The sequence below is a fragment of the Colletotrichum fioriniae genome (assembly GCF_027942845.1).
Source record: "Colletotrichum fioriniae strain IMI 355084 chromosome Unknown scaffold_3, whole genome shotgun sequence".
In the NCBI taxonomy this organism is placed as follows: Eukaryota; Fungi; Ascomycota; class Sordariomycetes; order Glomerellales; family Glomerellaceae; genus Colletotrichum; species Colletotrichum fioriniae.
Window position 1 is genome coordinate 3,177,363 of NW_027076839.1, and position 22,899 is coordinate 3,200,261.

The following is a 22,899-nucleotide window of genomic DNA, read 5'->3' on the forward strand; positions in this document are numbered from 1 at the left end:
CTCTCTCCCTCTCTCCCTCTCTCTCTCTCTTGCTCTCTTGTGACCATGGCTCCTCTTAAATGCAGCGCTTTCGCTTCCTTGCTTACTTGAAACCCACGGCCTTGACAGCCCCGGTGCTCTTCCTTCCTCATGACAATGACAACGCTTTGATACTCCCATAAATCATCAGATCATATGACTTTTTGTCGTAGTTGTGTGGTACGGTGGCTGAGAAGAGATCCAGAAACGGCCCAATGACCACTTGTGTCTTGCACATTGCCGGGGGTATATCCAATACAAAAATCAAACGCAAATATGACCAGTTCAATGTCTCCCCCAAGACTCGCTCGTTCTAGCTTCACCATCCTTAATTTCTCTTCTCTTCTCGGGCAGTGGCCTACCACGTGATATGGGTAACACGAGACCGCATGTCTGGCATGCCGGTGATGATGCCGCGAGTACCGACCTGGAGGTTGGCAAATCTAGCCCTCAGGTCAAAGTCCACCGCCCGAACCATGACGCGCTTCTCTTCGGGGACAGATCGCTTCGATTTGATCAGTCCAGGAATCGCACTATTCCTTCGAGCATCCCAACGGGCGTTGCCGCCAGGTCCCAGCGGAATGTCTTCGCCAAAGTCCACTGATCCGTGTCTTCCGTTGGCGCCGGCTTGAGAGGCACGCGCGTCGGGAGACGGTGAAGACAAAGGCTCTTCCTCCTCAATCGTGGCAACCCACTGTCCAATTCGCGCTGTGAGCTCGCTGTCCCACATGCCTTCTCGCCGCGCGCTGCTTCTCAAAAGCTGGATGGCCTGTCGCCGGATGACGGAATGCCTGCACTTGGTGGCAACCACAAACAAGGGTGGGACGATGCCCAGGTCGGCACTGAAGCTCGGCTTGATGTGGAAAGTATTGTACTCGTGACCGCCAAAGATATCCGGGGTATGATTGTGACGGTGAGTACACTGCGAAGGGTCGGGACACCTCTTAGCTGCCGCACGTCTCTCTTCATCGCCCACCACTTCGGAAGCAAGGTCGACAATGGCCTTGAAATGGGGCTGGAAGACGTCAAACTGTGACTCGCTGTCACTGTATGTCATGAGAAATAGAATCTGGCTCATGATCTGGAACATTTTAAGGACCGCGATGCCGGCCTTCTCTTGATGACTGACGCCGGGTGCTGTGCGGGATTCGAGGAGGTACTCAAATGCTTCGGACCAGCCGTCCAGTTGTGCCTTGAAGCTCATGCCATACTGTTTCAACGACTTTGGCAGAATGCCCATCGGTCCGTTCGCACCTGTTGATTTTTGATACGTGAACAAGGTTTCGGTAAAGCGAAGCATCTTCTCGAGAAGCTTGTCCCAAGCGATGCGAGCCTCCATCAGGTTGAAGAACTGTTCCGGCATCGAGGATGAGCTGATGGATGACGGTGAGCTGCCGGCGTCCGATGGAGGAGACTGGGGGAGCTCGGGGGTTTGGGGCGTAAGCCGAATCACGTACGGCTCGGGGAAGTGGAAGGCCATGTCGTACGACTTGGCTTGGATGGCCAGCCTCGTAAACATTTTGACCAGTTCTTCCTCAACAGGCTCCTCGGAGAGGGGTACGAACGACTTCCGTCGCTCCGCCCGCAGCTTCTCCAGTAAGCTGAGGCCAGTCTGGATTTGTCGAATTGCTTGGCGATGGTCCCCGACGAACGAGTCGAAACAAGCCAACAGCACACTTGCCATCAACAGAGTTCGATGCGACTTCTGGTCACGGTGGAGTTGGACGAGTGCGTTGATGGCCTCCGAGTACTGTTTGATTGCCACTTCCCAGTGTCGATATGCGCCATCCATTGGGTTCATTACGTCGGATGGCGAGCCTGGCGGAGACTCGCAGGACTGTTCAAGAGTTTTGTACAGAGCCCCAAGAGCGACCACCGCGTGGCGAATGGCGGGCTCAGCGTGACATTCCTGCAGGACTGTCTGTGTCCAGAAGACGGAATCGAAATAACCAGATAATTCGTTTGCGGTGTGAGTGCGGAATAACTGGAAATAGAGGCCTTCTTGAGGTGAGAGCTGCAAGTTGCCCGCTGGGCGGTACATGGTAATGGCCGAAGGAGCGTCATTCGGAGTTTGAGGGGGGGTTAATCGACGCTGAATCTTCTGAACTCTTCTGGGAGGTAATTCGATGGATCGCGCGGGAGCAGCGTTGGTAGGAGCGGCGGCCAGGAGAGGCTTTGGTGCAATGGCGAGAACCTCGTGAGGTCTCGCGCTGCGGCTGGGAGGTGGATATCCGGTGCAAATCTTCTTGGAGCGTACACACTGCGAGCAGGAGGGTCGTCTTTCGTCGCACTTGATGCGCCGTTGTCTACGGTGAGCATGTTAGGCTCTGGCCCACGAACACGAGTCCAGCAGGGTGCATCACGTACTTGCAGTTGTTGCATCCTGTCTTGACTTTCGGTCTACTGGTTCTGGCCCTCTTGGGCTTTGCTTGGGAGTCTGAGGAGGCGGGACTGGTCGAAGTGACCGAGTTCGCGTCGGCGCTGTTGTAGGACGACATCGTCGCTGTGTAGAGTTCAGGTGGAATCTATGGCCGAGGCTTTGTCGCATATGCTTTCATCGCCTTGGACTCTTTGTCGCGCACGAAGATGTCTGTCTGCCCCTTGATCCCAACAAAAGTGTTGCTGACGACGACGAAGTTGAGAAGCTGAACCACCACAAAAAAAAAAAAGTGTCTGGCCGGAATGCAGGGGATTCGGGAGCTCTTTAGGGTAGAAGGGGGACCGGGGCGCGGAGATAGTAACTAAGGCAAGCTAAGGGTCGGCGCGATGACGGGTGGTCTGTGAACTCGGCGGTTAGACAGGGTAAGCCTAGTGTAGAATCGACCAGGACGGGGAACGGGTCCGGCGGAGGGGCGATCTGCTGAGGGACGGGGTCTATCCCTCGGTTCGAGCTCTAGGCTCTCGCACTTACATGACTAAAGGAGTTGTGAAAAGGCGCCAAGAAGAAAAGAGTCCAGGTCGAAAGGGGGGCAGGCTGCAGTACTTTGTAAGAGTAGGTAGGTATTCGTAGAGGAGGGTGAGGTGGGAGAAGCAAAGATAAGGTGAGAAGATTCAGGTGGAGAGGCACAACGGTTGTTGCTTAGACCTCTCTTTGAATGTCGATCAAAAGCAAAGAAGGGCAATGACGAGTAGTTGTGTCTTGACTGGGGTGATATAATAGTTTGCTTTCTCGGCTTGCTGATCAGATGCGCAATGACAGGGTGTTTGGGCAACTCTCAGCCTTTACAGCGGGAAGGAGTTTGGGGGCCGCGAGTCACGGGCGACGGAGGATAGAGTAATATAGGGCTGGCGGATGGCGTGTGGGCGCGGACCTGGGCATCCGTAGCTAGTGTTGTGACGCTACAAGCCACTGGATGTGAATGGAGCAACAGATCAGTAGCTTGGACCACAGGGACCAGGGGGGAGGGGGATCCGAGTAGGGGAGACCGAGATCCACGGTGGGAGGAGGGACCTGGAGAGGGCCTGGAGGGATATAGAGACTACTTCGTAGAGAGTGAGAGGAAGAGGAAAAGCCAAGCAATGAGACAAGTCGCGATGTGGAGGCCTGTGAAGCTAGAGGTGGCTTGCAACGAACAGCAGACGCAGACCCGGACCGGGATCTTGTTCGATGGTGGTGTGGTGTCGTGCCGTGGTGATGGGCGGAGAGGAGACGCTGACAGTTTTTGGGTAGCCACTGGTGGAGGGATACGCTGCTGCGCTATGCTGCACTGCATGCAGGACCTCCGACGTCGATTTGGCATGTACCGGAGGGAGGGAGGGAGGGCTGACGTGGGGAGACGGTTATCAGAATCCGGGTGGTTGAGAGCGAGCCAACAGGAGTAGGTAAGAATCTAGCGATACTTGTGGTATTGGAAAGGAAGATGGTGGTGTAGGTAGGCTAGTGATGCCGATGTAGATGTCAAGCTTCGAGTCTGATGACGGGCAAAACCAACAGAAGCAGGGGTGAATATCGAAAGTCGGCAAGATGGTCAGAGAAATGTCCAGTGAACACTCGGTTGGAGGAGAGCGAGGATCAGGTCCAGGTCCAGGTCCAGGCCAGGGCGGGTGGGCTGGGATGAGAAGAAAGCAATTGTGCAGCAGATGCAGCAGAGAGATCAGACAACACAGGTGCCGAAGAACAATCAGTCGAGACCAAAGCAATGAAAGCGACCCAAAGCCAGACTTGGCCAAGAGCAGAAGAAGAAGAAGGGAGGATGAGGAGAACTCTGGGCTCTAGGCTCTCGACTGGGGGAAGTAGGAGAGAGATGAGCGAATGAGGTTGGGCTAACGGGGCTGGGAGTGGGGGATCGGAGTTGGCTAGTCCCCTAGCTCAAGCTGAGAAAGAGAAAAGAAAAGGTATCCGCAGACGGTGGGGTGGAGGAGAGAGGTGAGGGTTGAGAGGGTGGAGGAAGAAGAAGAAAAAGAAGAAGAAGAAGGAGAAGAAGAAGAAGAAGAAGGAGAAGAAGGAGGAGAAGACGGAGGAGAAGAAGAAGCAGACGGAGAGGAAGAGAGGCTTGGACTCTCCGCGGCCTTGGAATCATTACTGCTTTCCACTTCAATTGTGTGTATCCAATACGAAGCATTGGACAAAGTACTCTGTCAGGTAAGTAGGTAGGTAGGCGAGCCAGAGAGACCTGGAGAGAAAGAGACGAGGGGGAGTACGAATACCAGCACGAAGCAAACATTCATTGTACAAGAAACACTGAACCCCTCCAGGGCAGGCAAGACAAGGCGTCTGGGTCGCCGTACCTGTTGCCCATGTACGCTATCGTAGACTTGTACCACGCGTTATCCCGAACCAGAGTCAGTTAGGCTCGCCGTGATGAATCAGACTTTTGTGAATACCTGCTCTCCGTACTTCGTTCTCAAGATGAAAATGAAGTAGGTGAGCAGAATAGAGGGCACGACATTGACTGCTTGGGGTGCCAGACGTTGTCCATCTACCCTAGGTACTTGGGCACTGACAGCGCAAGGAAATTCTGTTTTACTGGACAAGAGATGCGCACGAGGGTAAAGAACTTGACGTCTCACAAGCATGGCTCTTCTTGCCTGTCGTACTCCGTACACGGTATGAAATCAGGAATACCTACGTTCTCGGTGCAACACGAGAGACTTTGCCTTCCTTCGTCCACACTTGATGGCCCGTTGTGCGGTCTCCTTCGGTCTCCTTCAGATCAAAGAGATGAGAAGAAGAAGAAGAACGACTGCTGTGTATATGAATACGTACCGCGGTACCTGTTGGCATCGGCGAAGTACATGCGAGACAGGGGTCGAGTACCTGGCCCGTCCATGTTAGTCCCCGGCTCGTCGAGGAACTTGCCCCAATTGGTAACTGGGTCTTTCCGCTCTCGTCCTTGTACCCTGCCTTTGTGTGGGCGACGGTCTGAAGAAACGTTCGAGGTACCTTGCAATGAGCTCAAGAGTCTCGACTTTTGAGCCATTTCAACGAAGCGCAACAAAACGTGGGACAGAGGGGATGAAGAAGCAACGATGACTATCTGATAAACTGATAGAAAGGAGCGAGAGTAGGCGGCAAATATTCATTAGCAATTCATACTCATTCAAAGAGTAGAGAGAAGTTAGGAAAGAGTTAAAGTGGACAATATTGGTGGTATCCTCAACAGTCCCGGATACGCCTGTCGACGTCCGCTCATCGCACACTCTCCAGCAGGTACGCAGTATCTGTACTCCGTAACTTCTTTCTCTCCAGATCTCCATCTTCTCATCTCCACTCCTTCCCTCTTCCGACCTCTCTCGGATGTTGGACGTAACCTCCACGTCCTTCATTTCGTTGCTCATTCCCATTATCCCATCTCATCCCAACCTCTCACCCTCTCCAAACGCCGACGGGGTTGATCATCATTATCATATTCCTCCCTCCCTCTCTCCCCGCGCAGGTTTAGTCTCGACGAAGCCTTCCACCATGCTTCCATACCCCTTGAATGATGACACCAACGACTTATTAGTCCACCTGCATTACAAGTACAAAGTTGTTGTTTCTTTGTGGCTGTGCTGTTTGTTTCGCTTCTGTTGGCCCTGGTGGTGGGCGGCTAAGCCCTGCAGGCGAACAGGCAGGTCATCATCGCCAATTCGCAGATTTGCTCCCATCCACTGGGCCAGTCACCCTCTAGGATCCATGAACACAAGATTGAAAGAGAGAATGGTAAGTGGAGCAAGGAGAGGACATGGATGATGGTGGGTTCCCCGCGGCGACACGTGCTCACCTGTAGATTTGTTGGACAAGGCACCCCTCTCTCCCTGGACCATTGGACGGTCACCTTACCTTGGTGTAGCTTGAAGGACCGCGGTTCTCGTTCCATTGCTCTACAGACTACAGACTACAGATGACACTAGCCGGCCCACCCACGTCTCGATGCAGTCACCATGCCGTTTCCCTTCCCAGGCCCAGCATCGAAGGCGGTTGGTGTGTTGTCGGCGCTCGCCGCTGCCAATAGAAACGGTGGCTTCGCTTGGTAAAGGGTATTGGGGCCCTGAGGGTTGCCGTTTCGGCATCTGCGACTACACCGACGCCAAACAGGCGAGCTTACCAAGCGGGCTCTTAAAATACCATGTATTACGGAAGCACTTCAATCGTTGATGAGTGTATTCGCACAGAGTGGTGCCGACAAAATTGCGTCTCAGCCAGTCCCGTTCGTCCAGGACCACGGGAAAGAGATGCCTCAGACTTGCTACAAAGTGCTCTAGAGTTGAGGGAGTACGAACCCCTCATGTACCGCCAATCCAAGCAAACAAACACAAGTTCCAAGTTGAGAATTGGTCCGAAACAGACACAAGACTGGTGGACCAGACTATCAGAGCCAAGTGACACAGTCCTAGAGACTCTTTACCCAGGATGGATGATTGCTGCTGCTTCCATGTGCCTCACATGTAAGTAATGCATGTGTCTGTATCAGGCCCGACGACCCAACATTGGCAAAATACCTCCACGCCTGCGCCTCTTTCCTCTTTGGCCCTGCGAGCCAACAACATACACACGCACTTACACGCCCCGGGCCCTTATCAGGAAACAGCACCGTTGAATGCAAGCAGATTTGCAGTACCCTGAGGATCCCGAACCACGCCCTCGACAGCAAGCTCCCTCACCCTCGCAAACGCCTCGTCCGGGGTAGCCAAACCCTCTTCTTTGCCCCTCAGGTACGCAATTAGGCCCGTGACGTGCGGGACAGCCTGCGAGGTACCCGAGTACACCGTCGTGCCGTTGTCGAGCCCGAGCGAGCGCACCTCGACGCCCGGCGCAAACACCTCGACTAGGCTGCCAAAATTGGAAAAGGACGCCCGGGTCCGGTTCCAATCCGCGGCCGCCACCGTGAAGGCGCGCGCCGCCCGCGCGGGCGAGCGCCGGCTGGCGTCCTGGTTCAGGTTGCCGGCTGATACGACGGTCGGGACACCCAGGTCGTAGGCTGCGTTGACCGCCTCGTCGAGGGCGGAGGCTGTTGTGCTTACTGGGAACCCTGCAGCGGCAAACCGGAGGAAGGTTGCGTGTTAGTCCAGACTCCAGGGGGTAACCCATCTATTGCCGGCGGGCGCCATATTGGCTCGCAACTGAATTTGGGGGGTTCTTACCGAGACTCATGCTGATGACGGACTTGGCGAGGCGACCGGGTGTGTCTGTGATGTTGTTGACGGCCCAGTTGTAGCCGTCGAGGACCGTTGCGACGCTGCCGGTGCCCTGTGCCCGTAAGGTTAGACTTATTAGACTTGATAGGTAGTATTGATCACAGCCACAGTTTGAGAGAACAACATCATTCCTGTAAGCAACCGGAGAGCGAGAGACAGAGACCACTTACAAACCCAGCAAGGACTTTAACATCCACAACCGTCGCCTTCTTCGCGACTCCGTACGTCTGCGACCCAATCGTACCAGCAACGTGCGTGCCGTGCCCGCCAAAGTCATCAAACTCCTCGTCGGGCTGCGAAGTGTACCCCTTCACAGCGTGACCCGCGAAATCGGGGTGGTACACCTGCACGCCCGTGTCGAGGATATACGCAAAGGAGCCCTCGCCCGCAGAGTCATCGTAGGTATAGGGCTGACCATCAGACGAGCCTGACAATTGATTCAGCGACGAGAGGCTAGCTAGGCCCCACGGCGCGGCATCCTGCGTGACGAGGGCGTCAATCTCGACGAGGCGGTTCGGCTCGACCGAAGCCACGGCGCCCTCGACGTCGCCGCTGAGGATCTCGGCGAGCGTGGCCTCGTCAAAGGAACCCGCGTAGGCGTTGAAGGCGCCGATGGAAAAGGTCTTGCTGATGCCGCTTGTGTGAGCGTCGCGCCTGCGGCGGTTGTGCACGGAGGCGGCGCGGGAGAGGTGGGATTCGATTTGGGAGCGGGCGAGGCCCGGTTTTAGGGACACGATGTACTCGCCCGGGATGATGCCATCCGGGATGACGGAGGCCGGGGCGGGAGCGGCTAGGGCACGGAAGCCGAGCGTGAGGAAGACTGCGGTTGCGCTGATGAAAGGCATTTTTGCGCTAGCTTTACTGGCAATAACATCTATAGCTACCTACCATTTCTCCCATGTTTCCTCTACCCTTTATACTTCAGCTTTATCGCCATCATGGCATTGATTCATTGTTTCTATAGATTCCATCATCGTATACGCACGAGAGCCAAGACGAGCGCTGTGGATTTATCTGACTTGGAGCCTTCTCAAAACCGAAGGTCAAGACGACGATGCGACGTCGCCCGTACCTCGTAGATGCGTGAGCAAGGCATGTGCAGGGCATACGAAGCGGGCATGTTTCCCGATGAGGCATGTTGTAGCTGGGCTCGCCATTGAACGATGCAATTGCGATGCTCAGGTGCAAGTCTTTTGCTTAACTCGTTGGGGGGGAAAGCATTGACATCGTTGGCAATTCAACACTCTGCACCATTCCTCCTGTGAGCAGGACCTGATGTGCTACAAGTCCGTTGCCCCCATTTGTAACACACCGGACTAGTACGGGCCGGAATGTAAATCACCAGCTCCTGCTCTCGAGATGAAGTCTGAGGATGAGAGAGAGAGACACACAAGACAATCACGGGAACAGGAGGTGGTTTATCTTGGCATGCAAGAGCGCGTTGCTACCTGCATGCTTCCGTCGCCATTCCTCGTATCGCCAACGGGCAGCAGCACCAGTTGAGCAGGAGCCCGAACCTTTGTCAGTTGGAGTTGCAGGAACAAGACAGGAGAGCATGCGCCGGCATGATGACCGGACGCACGCGGACCGTCTCGACGGCGTTGTGTCACTGCCAGGCGAGCATGGCAGGAGCAGAGAGTCTTGTCTCGCGGGAAGGGCTGTAGCCTGTAAGGTAGGTAGGCAAGCATGTAGGCTGTTGCCCTTTGGTGATCTGTGGTGATCTGTGGTGATCTGTGGTGATCTGTGGTGTCTGTACGGATCTAACACCTTGAGTGAGGTACAGTACTTGAGTACATACAGAAGTATCCATGGTTGTACCTAAGCACTGACCAGATGTTCAGACCAAAGTATCGAAACGTTTTGTTACCTTTCCCGGCGCTGTGCCTATGGATGGAAACACACACAATTCCACTAGAAACCTGACAACTTCCCACGCTTCACACTTGGCCCAATCCATTCATCTCTCGCCGAGTTTCTCGACAGACACGGCTTGCGTCTTGTCTGACAAACAAAAGCCTATGTCTCGGCTTGATTCACCGCTTCGGCCATGTCAGCTGCGCCACATGCAATGTTCATCCTACCGGCCCGCTTCCGCTGTCTGAGGGGCTTGGATGCATTCGTCTACGGTCGTTGTTAGCAGCAGAGGAGGGGGGAACAAGGGAACACGGAGACCACGGGAACCATCCCATTTCGAAAGACGAGACAAACTCCCACCCACTCCTTGACCCTCCATCTCAGCCCTATGCGCCAGAGACCTCGAAGCATGGCCCTGGGTGGCCTGGAAAGCCTCCACTGGCTTTCCCTGGAGTCACTGAGCCAAAGGCTTGATTGAGCAGGGCGGCCTCCTCTCGAGCCAGGAGCCCCCATGTATCCCACTGCATCTTGGGAATCTGCCTCAAGACTGCCTACATATCGCCTGCCTTAGCGCCGCTGCTCAGCCATCGTCCATCAAAAAGTCACCCTCTGCTTCTTGAGAGACTGCAGAAAGAAGCCACACCGACCCACGATTGACGGCACCAATATCTTCCCACAATGACGTTCGCTGCATCTACGCACCTTCTTTGCGTCTTCTTCAGCCCTACCAACCATGATCGCTTACCGTATCGTTACCATCATGGACTAATCAGAGGCCGTGGCCTACTCCAGGCCGGTTCCTAGACTCTCACTTCTGCAGGGTAGTCACCGACTTCGACGAACATCAGCCACTCAACACACTCAGGTTTCTAGAGTCTGAGACGTGAGGTTCCGTCTGATCATATCTCTCTCTCCTGGAGGAACAACCGATTGGTGTTCCGGCTTCCTCGTACGCCTGGCGGCGCCTCTCCGGAAGATTTTGCCCTTTGCTGTGGCATGGGGCGAGACGCCGATGTGTCACCTGCGACCACGGACCCGAATCTCACGGACGTGCAACCGGTTCCGGAGATATGGTTCGACCCAAAGCCCTCGATATTGGAACTGAGACCCATGCGAACCGGTGGTGTTCGAAAGTGAGACTCTCCCATGGCTGCGAGGGGCAGCCAGCCAGTGGGCCTCGGTAGTGATTTAGATTTCTTTGTGCTATTCCAAATCGACTACGAATGAAAGGCGTTGTATGCCAAGGACCCAAGAGAGCGGCTGATATGACGGTATCTTGCAAGTGGAATTCACGATGGTCAGCTCGACGTAGGGACATTGCAGAACCTCCCTACGATAATTTCAGCCAGATCGATGAGGAAGGATTTTCCACCGCAGCCTTTGGAGGCTCCATTTCTGCACGTCACCAAGCATCAATGTCTCTCGGACATGTCCGCTGGCGATTCCCATTATCGCGGGGTAGGGACGTCTCGGTATGGGACCCCCCATTCCCTTACACGTGCATCGTGTGTTTATGCACAACGACCCGCGGCTACTTTGATGGCATATTCGGTCTGCCAGGTACCAATCTACCATCGTGAGCTCCGATGCCAGAGGGGGGTTCGAGCGCCATGGCACAATGCCTCGCGAGATGCCTTGTCCAACCTACCTTCACTGCGAAATTCGGGCGATCGTTGGGCCAATCCCATCGAACAGGCCAATGCAGCTAAGCTGCATGTCAGAATGGAAGCGAGAATATCGCTGGTACGGATTCCATCATGGCCCCAAAAGTTCCACTCGATGGTAGGCTGTGCTTACAGCCACCAGGGTCTGCCACGCTGGTGCTTGCAAGCTTGGTCTCACTGACCACTAAGCTGGCCATCCAAACCTCCCTCGGGCCTTTTCTTGAGCTTCGGTACGTTGGCTGTGATTTCACACGACGCCACGATATCCAAGTATCTGGGTACTGCGAAACAGTTTGACCGATAGGCGTGTCCATCGTGGAGTACCCCACGCGGTTGATCGCCTATACACACTGGCCGAAGCTGACCAGATTTGGGTACCCGTATCTGTACATCACAAGCAGACAGTCAGAGACCTCAACTTGTCTGAACATCAGCACCGCCTACTCCCTTGCCTCCCTCTGCCATACGGGGCTGCCCTGAGAATAAATCAAAGACCCCTGGGAAGACTAGTTGAGGATCGGTCGGTTATGGAACCCACCCTGGCCCGAGAAACTCCAGGCCTCGGCACGCCGTTTCCGCTGTGTCATTTGCTTCTCGGCCTCACCCGAGATACGTCCCAGGCTTCCGGATACGGGAACTAAACGTCCTGATCTCCACACTGATCACGGTGTCACTGGTGTCTTCTTTCAAGGGCCCGTGACGACTACATTCATCACACCGGCGCTCTCGGCCGCTGGCATCCGGCCGCCTTTGCACCGCTTCCCTCACACGACACAACATGAGGGACAAATCTTTTCCACTGTCCCAGAAACGATGGATCTAAACGCTCTCACACCTGTGTCGCTCACCCATTGATCGCTAATCGAGCTTTCCTTTGCTGTTTGCAAGTACAAGAGGTTTGCGTCACCTGTGACATCCAGAACAAGCCCCTGGTCCGATTTGGTGGGCTACCGACGATCAGGTTCACCGACACGATCGAAACCACTCTTTTTTCTTTCGTAACGTAAATTATGCTGACATCTTGGTAGGTAGGAGTATAAGGTAGGACACATGGGTTAGGGACGTTGTTGTGCAGCATGACCGCCGAGCCGGGGCAGGGGTGACCATCTCTCTGCCTTCTTTCAAATCCTTGGGAGACACACACCCGTTTCTTCTTTCGATCATCGCTAGCAGTTGTTACTTTTTCGAGTATGAGAAGAGTAATCGAGCCGTGACTATCAATATGATGATGCTGAGTACATCGCCCAAAGATGACTTTTGGGGATAATCGAATCGAGGCAAGCCCGAGCCAGATCCAGCCGTCAATACATCTCAATCTCCAACGCCACGGCAATGATATGGATGCACTCGAATTGTTCTGCTGGCCTGAATGGAAGGGACACCCCTGAATGGCACGCCAGCGAGCTTGGCTGCAGCCATTCTGCGCCTTGGGTCAGTCGCTCCTTTTTGAAACAATGTAGTTTGCGCTCCAGGGAGGTGGAAAGGGGCGACTGTGAGCTGGGCCATCTACCTACGATCATTGGCCCCCGCCACACCAACTGGTCTGTCTCTTTCACAATTGGGCGAAAGAGGTTTATTTGGCTGTTTAAGTGGCCCAATGTAGGTAAGGTGCCTTGATCAATGGGACAAACATCATGCAAAGGCGGCGGCGAGGAGCGGATGCGCGACGGGTGTTTCCACCCTCTCTACGGGCTCCGGGGAGATCTTGTGGTCTTCGTAGCTTCCATGCTTTGTCCAGGGGTAGAAGACTGCGAATTGTGGTACGAGAAAAACTCCTTTGGCGACTTGCGAGTGTGTTTCCATGGGTAATACTTCTTTCCGCGTGGTGTATACCTCCGGCAAGTTCTTCTGTGCTAGGCTAAGTGCGATAGCAAAATGCATACCGCAGCCTCGTCCCCCGGACGATTCTTCCCGTCCCCTGCGTCATGTTGAAACTGATGTCATGTCCTCGTTTGATTTTTTGTAATTGTGTGGCCAGCCACTTCCTCATGGTATATACGATGACGAAGACGCGATGATGTAGCCAATGGGTAGAAGGAACAAATGAAACACGGGGAATTACGTGTCAATGGTTAGCTGAACCCGACGTTCTTGCCTATCGACTTACACCAAGATGTAGTAGCTGAGATTCTCTACAGAAACCTCCCATCACCCCTGAAGACCAGAGATTCCGTATTGAACGCTTATCCGTGTTATCACAAAACTCATATTTACTACTCACTAGTCCGCACTTTCTGCTCTGAATGAATACAGGCTCGAGAAGGCACGATGAACCCCTCCACTCCTCCTCCTTATCAAGGTTCACAGCCCGCCCATCATGGGCTGTGACCGCCGTAGCCGTACGATGTCATCTTGACGGTCCTCCAATACACAGTCCACGTTGTCGCGTTCCTTCTGTTGTATTCCGTAAGTGTAGTACGAGCCTACGGAACTACGCTTCCCAGTAAATTGCAAACTACACTTGATAACAGACTTCTCCAGGCAGAAAGGGGGAGGAGGAGGAAAAGAGAAGAAAGTTTGAAATTGCAAACCCGTTTTGCTGTACCCTCCTCGTTGAGACGCCCGGCCATCTCCAGTCTCTTGAATATCATAGATTTCCCGTCAGGTTGAAAAAGGGGAAGGGGAACACCCACTGCACTCCACTTACACCTTTACCTTTCGGCCAGAGGGTGTTAAACTCCCTTCTCTTTTATCTTCTATGAAAACGATCCCAATACTGGAAAAATGCACCGCGGCGATGTTGTGATATTCTCTTGGTTATCTATCCCTTCTGGAGATCTCGATCCCCCCTACTCTCGGAAGCGTTCATTCCTTGGAAATAAGAGCTGGTCCATGTTTGGAGAGGATTAGGGATTGCAAACGCCCATCTTTTCGCAATGGTCACTTCCACCCCCTTCCTGGGGGGTAATGTTGTTAGCAACGAGACTGTGGTTGAAAACCGTCCGCATCAATGGTCGATTTCCATCTTCACATGCGGCAGAAGTCCGCTGCCATGGTACCATTCACTCGGCAAATCTCAAAACAACTCCATTGACCGCAAGTGGAAACAGAATGGAATTTGATACTCAAGTGGATGTATCCTAAACCCATTCTCCTTCTGGTGTCATATTCTAATTAAACACATGATGGAATCTTCCCGCTATGACAGACGCGCTCCAAGACACACAAAAAGGCATGCAACCGCCCTTTTCGCTGTTCCTACAAGGGAGGTAACTCCTCTCGGCATATGGGACACTGTAACCTGAACCGCATCCAGCCCTCCAGACACGCGCTGTGGAAGATGTGCCGGCACGGCGTCACCATGTAATTCCTCCTCGTAAACACGCCAACGACACCTCCGGCCGTTGGGTCCTCCTCGCCCGCCCGCATGACGGGCACCTCGAGCACCTCACGGCAAATGGCACAGTCGATGGCTCGCAGGTTACTCCCGCCGCTACTCTTCTTATCCCTTACATCCTCGCCGCCGCTGCCCGACCTCACCCTCTCCAGCGACGGCGACCCCGGCTCCGAGAGCAGACCGATCGGCAGCCCGCCGGCCTCGACGCCGTCCTCGCGCAGAATCGGGTGGTAATCCCACGCATCGGGCGTCCAGCTCTTTGGTATACCGAACCGCGGGCCGAGCACGTACTGGAAGGCGAGGACCCAGAGCTGGATCCACAGCCACGCGCAAAAGACGAGGAATGCGCGCCGGTCCGTCTCTACAAAGAGGAAGTTGTTCTCGTAGACGTAGAAGTAGGCAAAGGGGAGCAGCCGCAGGACGGACTGGCCAATGACAAACTGCCAGGTCAGCGCGCGGCGGCAGTTGCGGAGGATGTTGCGGTGGATCTGCGGTACCCAGAAGGAGAAGTAGACGAGGGCCACGCTGTTGACGAAGAAGTTGCGCACGCGCGGGTACCAGGATGTGGACGCGATGGAGACGAGGAGGATGAGGGACACAGTCATGGCGAAGCGGAATATGACGGACTGGAAGGTAACCTCGGGCCCGATGCGATGGCCACCGCCCGCGCCGGTGCCCGCTGTCGGTACGGCTGCCGCACCGCTCGCGGCGTCTGCGATCTCTGCGTCGATATCCTGATCTGAGGGGATGATGATCGGAGGCGAGGGTGCTCTTCTGCGAGGCCCTGCAGTGACGGGCCGCGGGAGAGAGTCCGCCTCGAGACCTTGCGCAGGCGTCGCCGGTGTGCGCGGCGAGTCATTGTTTGCGTTTTGCTGCTCCCTCTCGGCACGCCTCCTGTTCTCGGGCTCCTGGACCTTATGAATTTCCGCCAAAAAGAAGCCGCCGAGGGACATGGACAGGAACGCTGAAAAGAGAAGCGAAAGCGACTCTAGGTATGTGATACTGGCATCCAAAGCCCACATGGACGCCGCGGCGAAGATGCCACCGTCCACCATAACCATCATACTAATGGTCGAGTAGCTAATGCGACCCATCGTCGAAGGTGTAGCCGACTCCTTCATCTGCTGCTTGAGGAGGAGGGCCTGCGTGAGGATCACCATCGCGAAGAGGAGAATCCATACCCGGATCTTGTGGTAAATGATCTCTGTCTTCATGCCTTGGAGATGTTGTCCATCAACGGGCGCGAAATCCGGCGGCCCTTTGGTCTCGAGAAAGAAGGCGCAGTCTGGGGACCAAATAACGGCCGAGAGAGCTGGAGCTCGGGGACGCCGCGAATGGGTGCGCCTTCTGGGAATCGCAATTCTTGCTCAATGTCGCTGATGATCCTTGCCATGCCCTCCCTGGTCGGATGAAAGCCCTTCATGTCTAGAAAGTTTCTGTCCGGTGGGTGTACTTGGGCATACATGATATACTCGCAATGCGGCGTTGGGTTGAGCGTATCCGGTGGGTTCGACAGATCCGAAGTCCAAGGCATCACGCCATCGTTGAATACCTCCTTCTCCTTCCTACGAAGCACTTCGGCGAGGGTTAGGTTTAGTAGCCGCTGGCTCGACTGGAAGAAGTCTAAGCTAGGCGCCAGATGCGGCAAACCGAAAATGCCGTCAAACTTCTCACTGGTCGTCGTTAAGAGAATGGTCCCCTGACGAGGCCACTGGACACCGTGCAGCCTCATTTCCCAATTGACGCCGCTACCCTTGACATCCTCAATGGTGATGGAGGCCTTTGCGCTGCGCACCTTGCCGCCGGACGAGGGGCCCTCATGATCCTCAACGTCGCTGCGGTAGTCCAGCTCCCTCCCGTGCTTACCGGTGTCGACGAGGTCCATCACGATCTTGCCCTCGTCTCCCGTGATGTTTCTGGCCCACTCCGACTGCGCGCCGCTCCAGTGTAGGCTCGGCGTGATGGCGCTCAGGTTGTAGTTTGTCCACTCTCTGCTCGATGTCGCTTCCCTCCGGATCCAGGTCCCCTTGACCGCACCGGTGGCGTTCTGCCATACCGGCTCTCCCTCTCCAATATCCCACAGGTTCACACCACCGACGGGCGGTATCGCGTTGTGACTCCATTCCAAGCAGCGTTCCCGAAAGTGCTCGAGATCGTCCCAGGCGAAACCGTCTTCGGGGCGGAAGCCCGTCAGGTTGAGCGACCTAGGGAGCAGGTCCTCGGACGTGCCGTTTTCGCGCGGTGAAAAGTCGCCGTACGTCGAGGTGTTTAGGAGGTCGAGAGCGTGCTGGTGTCGCCGCAGGCGCTGGATCGCCAGGTCCGAGGCGGAGAACAGAGACGCGCCGCCATTGCCGGGGGAGAGGAGGATCCAGAAGACGCCGATGAAGGCGAGGGCGAGGAAAACGAGGCGCGGGTCTCGGTATGGACTGGGCATGGTGTGCGGCGTGCCTTGTGCCGCTTAACTCGGGGCCATCGCTCTGCTGCTCTGGCCGGCGGGTGTCGTTTGTTGCAGAAAGCTTCGTTGGTCGAAAGAAAGACGCAATGAAAGAATGTCTGTAGCGTAGCAATCGGGGAAGAATGACGATGTACGGATGAACTGAACACTGTAGACCAAAAAAGTAACTTTGAAGACGGATGACGGCATCAGCCAAGTTGCTGAAAGCGGACCGTTTGACAGCGCGACGGATACCAGAGCCTGGGGGTGCTTCAATTGTCTTATCGCCCTAGGCAGACCCCACTGGAGGACGGATAGGTATCCGTCCCCTGGTGCTAGCGCTGCACGCCGTAGCAGACACCTTCCAGAGCTGGCCTCCGCTTGCGCATTTTGGCCCCTCCACATTGCATGTTTACTGGAACCAACAGCGCAAACACATTGAACCCCGCCAAACCTGGATCGCTTCATCTCTCATAACTCCCAGTCAGGCAACATCGAGGCTCACACTCCCGCCGACGGTATCTCAAATACAACAAATACGAAATAGACAACAGCGTTGGGAATTTTGCACTCGATCCCTATCTTTTCAAACTGAAAGGCTGTCTCGCGGATAAGCAATGGCCCCCAACAACCCCGACTCGAGCGCAAACCAGTCTGCGGTCAGTCACTTCACCTTTCACATTACCTCTGGCACGTCGTCTTGCCTTCGGTTCATCCGGGACAGCAGACGAAATCACGCGCATGGTCTTCCGGAAACTAACTCGAAGAAACTCACAGATCTCAGAGGATCCCAAGACCGACGTCAATGCAGCCGTCGAAGAACTTCTCAACACAATCTCTAACAAGTTCGCGGGCGTCTCAAGTGAGATCTTTGCAAAGAGTAAGTCTAGAAAGCCCCCGAGGGGAATAAGTTGAGTTTGTATCCCTAGACTACGTACTAAAGCCGTACAGTGGACGAAATGTCTCGCCGCCTGGACAACTTGGAAGCGGCTCTTCTAGCTAACAAGGAGAAGGATGCCGGCCCGTCCAAGTCGTCTTGAGTTGAAGCCTTGATGGCATACTTCACGAAGCAGGTGTTTCGCATGCCGATGGCGTTAGGGTTCATGGGACAACCTCACAGGAGCTACATATGATGGTCGAATTCCATGGGGCAGACTTGAGTTATACTTGTTATTGTTATTCATCATCGTCGGTATCCTAGACTACCAATCCCAACTTGAGCTAAACACGCTCAGTTGCATGTTGCTTGCTTTTCAACCTCCCAAGACCTCCCCAAACCAGAGTTCAAGATGCGCCTGAAAACTTGCTGATGGAGTTCACTACAACTCCTCCTTCTCACCGGTGACCTTCTCGAGGAACTTGCGGAGAATGTTGGTCTTGCTGGTGATCTCGTCACGCTTGGCAGGAGCGAGGCCACCCTTGGAGAGGATGCCGTCGAGGCGCTTAAGCTCCTTCTGGGCGTAGCCGTCGCTCTTGCTGAGCTTGTCAAAGACGCGGACGTAGTACTCGGCGTATTTGTACTGGGCCTTCTCCTTGAGGGTCTCGGCCTGCTTCTTGGCCTCGGCGGCAGCGTCGGACAGGCTGGTGCCGCCAGTGTACTTGGCGACAATCTCGTCGAGGGAAGCAATGGTACCGGCAATGGCGTTGAGAGCGCCACCGGGGCTGCGGTTAGTACCAGCCTTCTCGTTGATGAAGTTGACAAAGTCCTCCTCGCTGCGGCCGCCGGTGTAAAGCTCGCCTTCCTTGGAACCCTTGGGGAAGAACTTGATGGTGGGGTAGGAAGAGACGCCCTGGGCGGCGGCAGTGCCCTTGCTGTTCTCAGCCTCAGCGTCAACCTTGGCAATCACAACACCCTCATCGAGGACGAAGTCCTGGGCAACGGTCTCCCAGATGGGGGCGAGGGTCTTGCAGTCTGTCGAAGAAGTTCAGGTCAGCATTGTCGGTTAAGAACAAAGGGAATTATAACTTGAGACTTACGTCCGCACCAAGGAGCAGTGAAGGCAATGAGAACGTCCTTGTCGCCGCCAATGGTGGTCTTGAAGGACTCGTCGGTGAGCATGTTAACGGCGCTGGGCGGGGTGTACTTCTTCTTGGGCTTGACACTAGTCTTCTCCGTAATGAAGGTGCTCAGGGCCTCAAGATCACGACCTCCCTTATAGTCGGTAGGCTGGTCGCTCTTGCCATCGAACCACTTGAGGGTAGGGAATCCCTGAATCCCGAATCTCTTGCCCAGGTCTCTCTCGGCGTCGGCGTCCACCTTGGCAATCTGGACATCCTTGGAGGACTCGAAGGCGGTGGCAAGCTCCTCGTAGATGGGGGCAAGATTCTTGCAGTGGCCACACCAGGGAGCAAAGAACTCGACGAGAGTGGGCTTGCCAGACTTGAGGACGACGTCGTCAAAGTTGGAGGGAATGAGGTCAAGCACGGCAGACTTGGCGGCAACGGTAGCTGCCAGAGCGCCGAGCACGAAGCTCTTGAGGACGACCATTGTTGCTTGATTGAATCGGACGAGGAGGAATGAAAAAGGCTATGTGGTATCTCGACGAAGAAAAAGAATATCAAGCTGCTGAAGAAGATATCAGCAGTTAGGAATAATGGTGATGCAGACCGATGCTTTGAAATCAGCTGTTGAAGGAATTGGTAAAGAAGCCACTTTGCAGGTCGTCCCCCCAACGTCACAGAAGAGCTCAGTCCCTTGTTCCTTCTCCAACAAGCGGCGTTCCCAGGAGAGCCCCACTAGGTAGAAGGCAGGGGGGCGAAATCTTATCAGCAAAGCTTATCACATATCTTATCTACATCACGTGCATCAGTAAAGCACGGACTTCCCCCAGAAGCGAAGGGGGCTCCAACCCACCCTGACCCAAGCCCCAGCAAAATACAGGCGCACAAAAATTTCCGCCAGACGTCCTCAATCCAACCACAGCCAAACCATCTCGAGTTTTCGCCGACCACCCTCTCGACGACACCGCCCACCCGCTCGACAACCGCCATCATGTCTCACGAGTCTGTCTGGAACTCCCGCCCCCGCAACTACGGCAAGGGCTCCCGCTCTTGGTACGAACAAAACCCCTCTCTCTCAGCGAAGGTTTGGATGGAAGAAAAAGGAAACGGGAATATTGGAGCGCGCGCGCGCAGAGGCGCATAGAAAGCAAGCAGAAATGCTGACATTTTCATTTTTACAGCCGTGTCTGCAAGCACACCGCCGGTCTCATCCGCAAGTACGACCTCAACCTGTGCCGTCAGTGCTTCCGTGAGAAGGCCAAGGACATCGGCTTCAACAAGGTATGCGAAATAAAGACAACCCCCCCGGAACCTACGATCGATTTTGGCCTGAGCCCCTCCCCTCGCTCTCGTCACCACTCTTAGAAGGCGCAAACCGCTAACCCGAGTTCGCAATTCTACAGTACCGTTAAATTGTCCAAAACTCCGAGACGGCAAAGGATGGGAACTTGGTGAAGGTGGTTGGGCATGAGTGGCCCGTGGAAAAATGCATTCAGACAAGAGGGAAGGCTTCCAAGGGCAATTGGAGTTCTTATGGCTGGCTTAACGGAAAGTGCAAAAACCCGTCGGACGTCCAACTGAGGATAGACGAATACCACGACATTGAACCTTTTACCACCATCCAAAATTTTGGGGCCCTCAATATTAACCAAAGAAAGACTAAGCTGAGCTGCGCGTGAAGACGGCACGACTCATCTGTAGTTCGTGAAACCGCGCGACGCCTGGGTACCAAGCAGCTAGCTAGTCTGGCCCTCCAAGTTCTGGGGATGTAATTGATGACTCGAGGTTTATCAAGTAACACGATGATATATCAAGTGAGCATACACGCGTTGAAATGGGGTACTCATGTTGTTGTCATGTGGCACAAAGCACAGATTGTTCTATTGTCCGTCGTCTTCTAAAAGTACATGATTCAAAGACAAGGGGGTGAAGTAGAGCGGAGATCTTTGAGCCCAAGACCCGACAATATACACGAGCTCGAGGGCTCAAAGCAGAAAACTTTGGGTCGGTTGTACATGAAATCGTGAAGCAATCCAACTCCTTTTTTTTTTGTACAATCCCAATTTTTTCACCATCCGGGTTCCCATTTCATGTCGGGGAAGTTGTGTTTCTAGGTGCCGTTTCACCAAGTTTTGAGAATTCTTTCGGTGCGTGTCCCTTATTTCAGGATACGGGTGATGAGACCAGTGGCGACGGTGCGGCCACCCTCACGAACGTTGAAGCGCTGGCCGACCTCGACAGCAGAGGGGTGGTGCAGCTGGGCAACCATCTCGACGTTGTCACCAGGCATGACCATCTTGTTCTTGGCGTCCTCAGTGCCCTCTGGGAAGGTGAGGGTGACGGACTCGTCGGCAGTACGGAGGTACATCTGGGGCTTGTAGTTCTCGTGGAAACCGGTGTGGCGGCCACCCTCATCCTTGGACAGGACGTAGAGGGAGACGAGGAAGCTGGAGTGGGCCTTGACGGTGCCAGGCTTGCAGACGACCATACCACGGCTGATATCCTCGCGCTTGATACCACGGAGGAGAAGACCGGAGTTGTCACCAGCGCGGGACTCTTCGCAAGACTTCTTGAAGGTCTCGATATCGGTGACCTTGGACTTGATGATCTGGTCACCCTTGCCGACGATCTCGACTTCGGTATCCTTCTTCAAGAGACCACGCTCGACACGGCCGGAAACAACGGTACCACGGCCAGAGATGGAGAAGACATCCTCAACAGACATGAGGAAGGGCTTCTCGAGGTCACGGGCAGGGGTGGGGATCCACTCGTCGACGGCCTTGAGCAGCTCGTCAATCTTCTCCTGGCCAATCTCGGGTCTCTGGTTCTGCATGGCCATCAGGGCGGAACCCATGATGACGGGGGTCTCGTCACCCTCGAAGCCGTAGGTGCTGAGAAGCTCACGCATCTCCATCTCGACGAGCTCCAACATCTCCGGGTCGTCGATGGCGTCGACCTTGTTGACGAAGACGACAATCTTCTGGACACCGACCTGGCGGGCAAGCAGCAAGTGCTCACGGGTCTGGGGCATCTGGCCGTCGGAGGCGGCAACGACGATGATGGCACCGTCCATGTTGGCGGCACCAGTAATCATGTTCTTGATGTAATCGGCGTGACCAGGGCAGTCGACGTGGGAGTAGTGGCGGTTGTCGGTAGAGTACTCGATGTGGGCAGTAGAGATGGTGATACCACGCTTGCGCTCCTCGGGAGCCTTGTCAATGGCGCCATACTCGAGGAAGTTGGCAAGGCCCTTCTCGGCCTGTCTCTTGGTGATGGCGGCGGACAGAGTGGTCTATTGGGAATTCGGTCAGTATTTATCGCGCATTGGCACAATTCCCCTCGGGTCTTGATATGTACCTTTCCGTGATCGACGTGGCCAATAGTACCTGTAGACGTTCCCCCAGATTAGCTACTGCATCTCCAACGCATTGATCGTCGAGGTGCCCATACCAATGTTGACGTGAGGCTTCGTCCGCTCATAGACGGCGTATGTGCGGTAGACGTTGAGGATGGGGGAGACGTTCTGTCTCTTCAGAGCGGCCTGAAGGGGGCTAACGTTGCCCTGGCGCAGCGAGGCGCGCGCCGTCCGGAAGAACGGCGCAACGGATCTCAGGGAGGCGGACATTTTCGCAGGCTGTGGGTATTAAATAGTACAGTAGAAAGAGAGAAGAAGGAACAGAGAGGAGATGGACGATGGAATTGCTCCTTGTCGACAACGGCTTTTGTGAGGGTGAGGTAGGGGGGAAGGAGGTTGATGAGGTATCGTCTGATGGGAGTCGGCGTCCTCGAAATTTTTTTGCTGCCGGGACATTCCTTTTCGACCAGGAAAGACGGGGGAGCTCTCTGCTGGAGCTCCTGCATCCATTGGCGGGCCGGTATGTCAGTGCTCTCCCCGGCCCCACCTCATGAGCCATTCACGTCGCGTCGCCTCCCTAGAGTGCTGCTCCGGTAATGCGCGAGTCTTGACTGGCTGG

General features: G+C 54.9%; 7 protein-coding genes across 7 annotated transcripts; 1 reads left to right on the forward strand and 6 right to left on the reverse strand.

Annotated features, from left to right (window-relative positions):
- Positions 1-376: 376 nt before the first annotated feature.
- Positions 377-2,516, reverse strand: N0V96_003749 (uncharacterized protein; the record flags this gene model as incomplete). The annotated part of the gene is made up of 2 exons (XM_065756931.1): positions 377-2,324; positions 2,386-2,516. The coding sequence occupies 2 exons, from the start codon at positions 2,514-2,516 to the stop codon at positions 377-379; spliced, it is 2,079 nt and encodes a 692-aa protein (XP_065614698.1).
- A 4,501-nt stretch (positions 2,517-7,017) lies between these two features.
- On the reverse strand, positions 7,018-8,480 carry SUB2_2 (Suppressor of the cold-sensitive snRNP biogenesis mutant brr1-1; the record flags this gene model as incomplete). Its single annotated transcript, XM_065756932.1, has 3 exons — positions 7,018-7,469; positions 7,582-7,687; positions 7,806-8,480. 3 exons carry the CDS (start codon positions 8,478-8,480, stop codon positions 7,018-7,020), a joined length of 1,233 nt encoding a protein of 410 aa, XP_065614699.1.
- A 5,871-nt stretch (positions 8,481-14,351) lies between these two features.
- N0V96_003751 (uncharacterized protein) lies at positions 14,352-15,650 on the reverse strand (the record flags this gene model as incomplete). The annotated part of the gene is made up of 1 exon (XM_053190594.2): positions 14,352-15,650. One exon carries the CDS (start codon positions 15,648-15,650, stop codon positions 14,352-14,354), a length of 1,299 nt encoding a protein of 432 aa, XP_053052003.2.
- A 50-nt stretch (positions 15,651-15,700) lies between these two features.
- N0V96_003752 (uncharacterized protein) lies at positions 15,701-16,924 on the reverse strand (the record flags this gene model as incomplete). Its single annotated transcript, XM_065756933.1, has 1 exon — positions 15,701-16,924. The coding sequence occupies one exon, from the start codon at positions 16,922-16,924 to the stop codon at positions 15,701-15,703; it is 1,224 nt and encodes a 407-aa protein (XP_065614700.1).
- A 617-nt stretch (positions 16,925-17,541) lies between these two features.
- N0V96_003753 (uncharacterized protein) lies at positions 17,542-17,964 on the forward strand (the record flags this gene model as incomplete). Its single annotated transcript, XM_053190593.1, has 3 exons — positions 17,542-17,583; positions 17,702-17,804; positions 17,876-17,964. 3 exons carry the CDS (start codon positions 17,542-17,544, stop codon positions 17,962-17,964), a joined length of 234 nt encoding a protein of 77 aa, XP_053052002.1.
- Positions 17,965-18,243: 279 nt separating this feature from the next.
- On the reverse strand, positions 18,244-19,412 carry ERP38 (Protein disulfide-isomerase erp38; the record flags this gene model as incomplete). The annotated part of the gene is made up of 2 exons (XM_053190592.1): positions 18,244-18,836; positions 18,902-19,412. 2 exons carry the CDS (start codon positions 19,410-19,412, stop codon positions 18,244-18,246), a joined length of 1,104 nt encoding a protein of 367 aa, XP_053052001.1.
- A 1,671-nt stretch (positions 19,413-21,083) lies between these two features.
- Positions 21,084-22,550, reverse strand: TUF1 (translation elongation factor Tu; the record flags this gene model as incomplete). The annotated part of the gene is made up of 3 exons (XM_053190591.1): positions 21,084-22,217; positions 22,283-22,311; positions 22,376-22,550. 3 exons carry the CDS (start codon positions 22,548-22,550, stop codon positions 21,084-21,086), a joined length of 1,338 nt encoding a protein of 445 aa, XP_053052000.1.
- Positions 22,551-22,899: the final 349 nt, after the last annotated feature.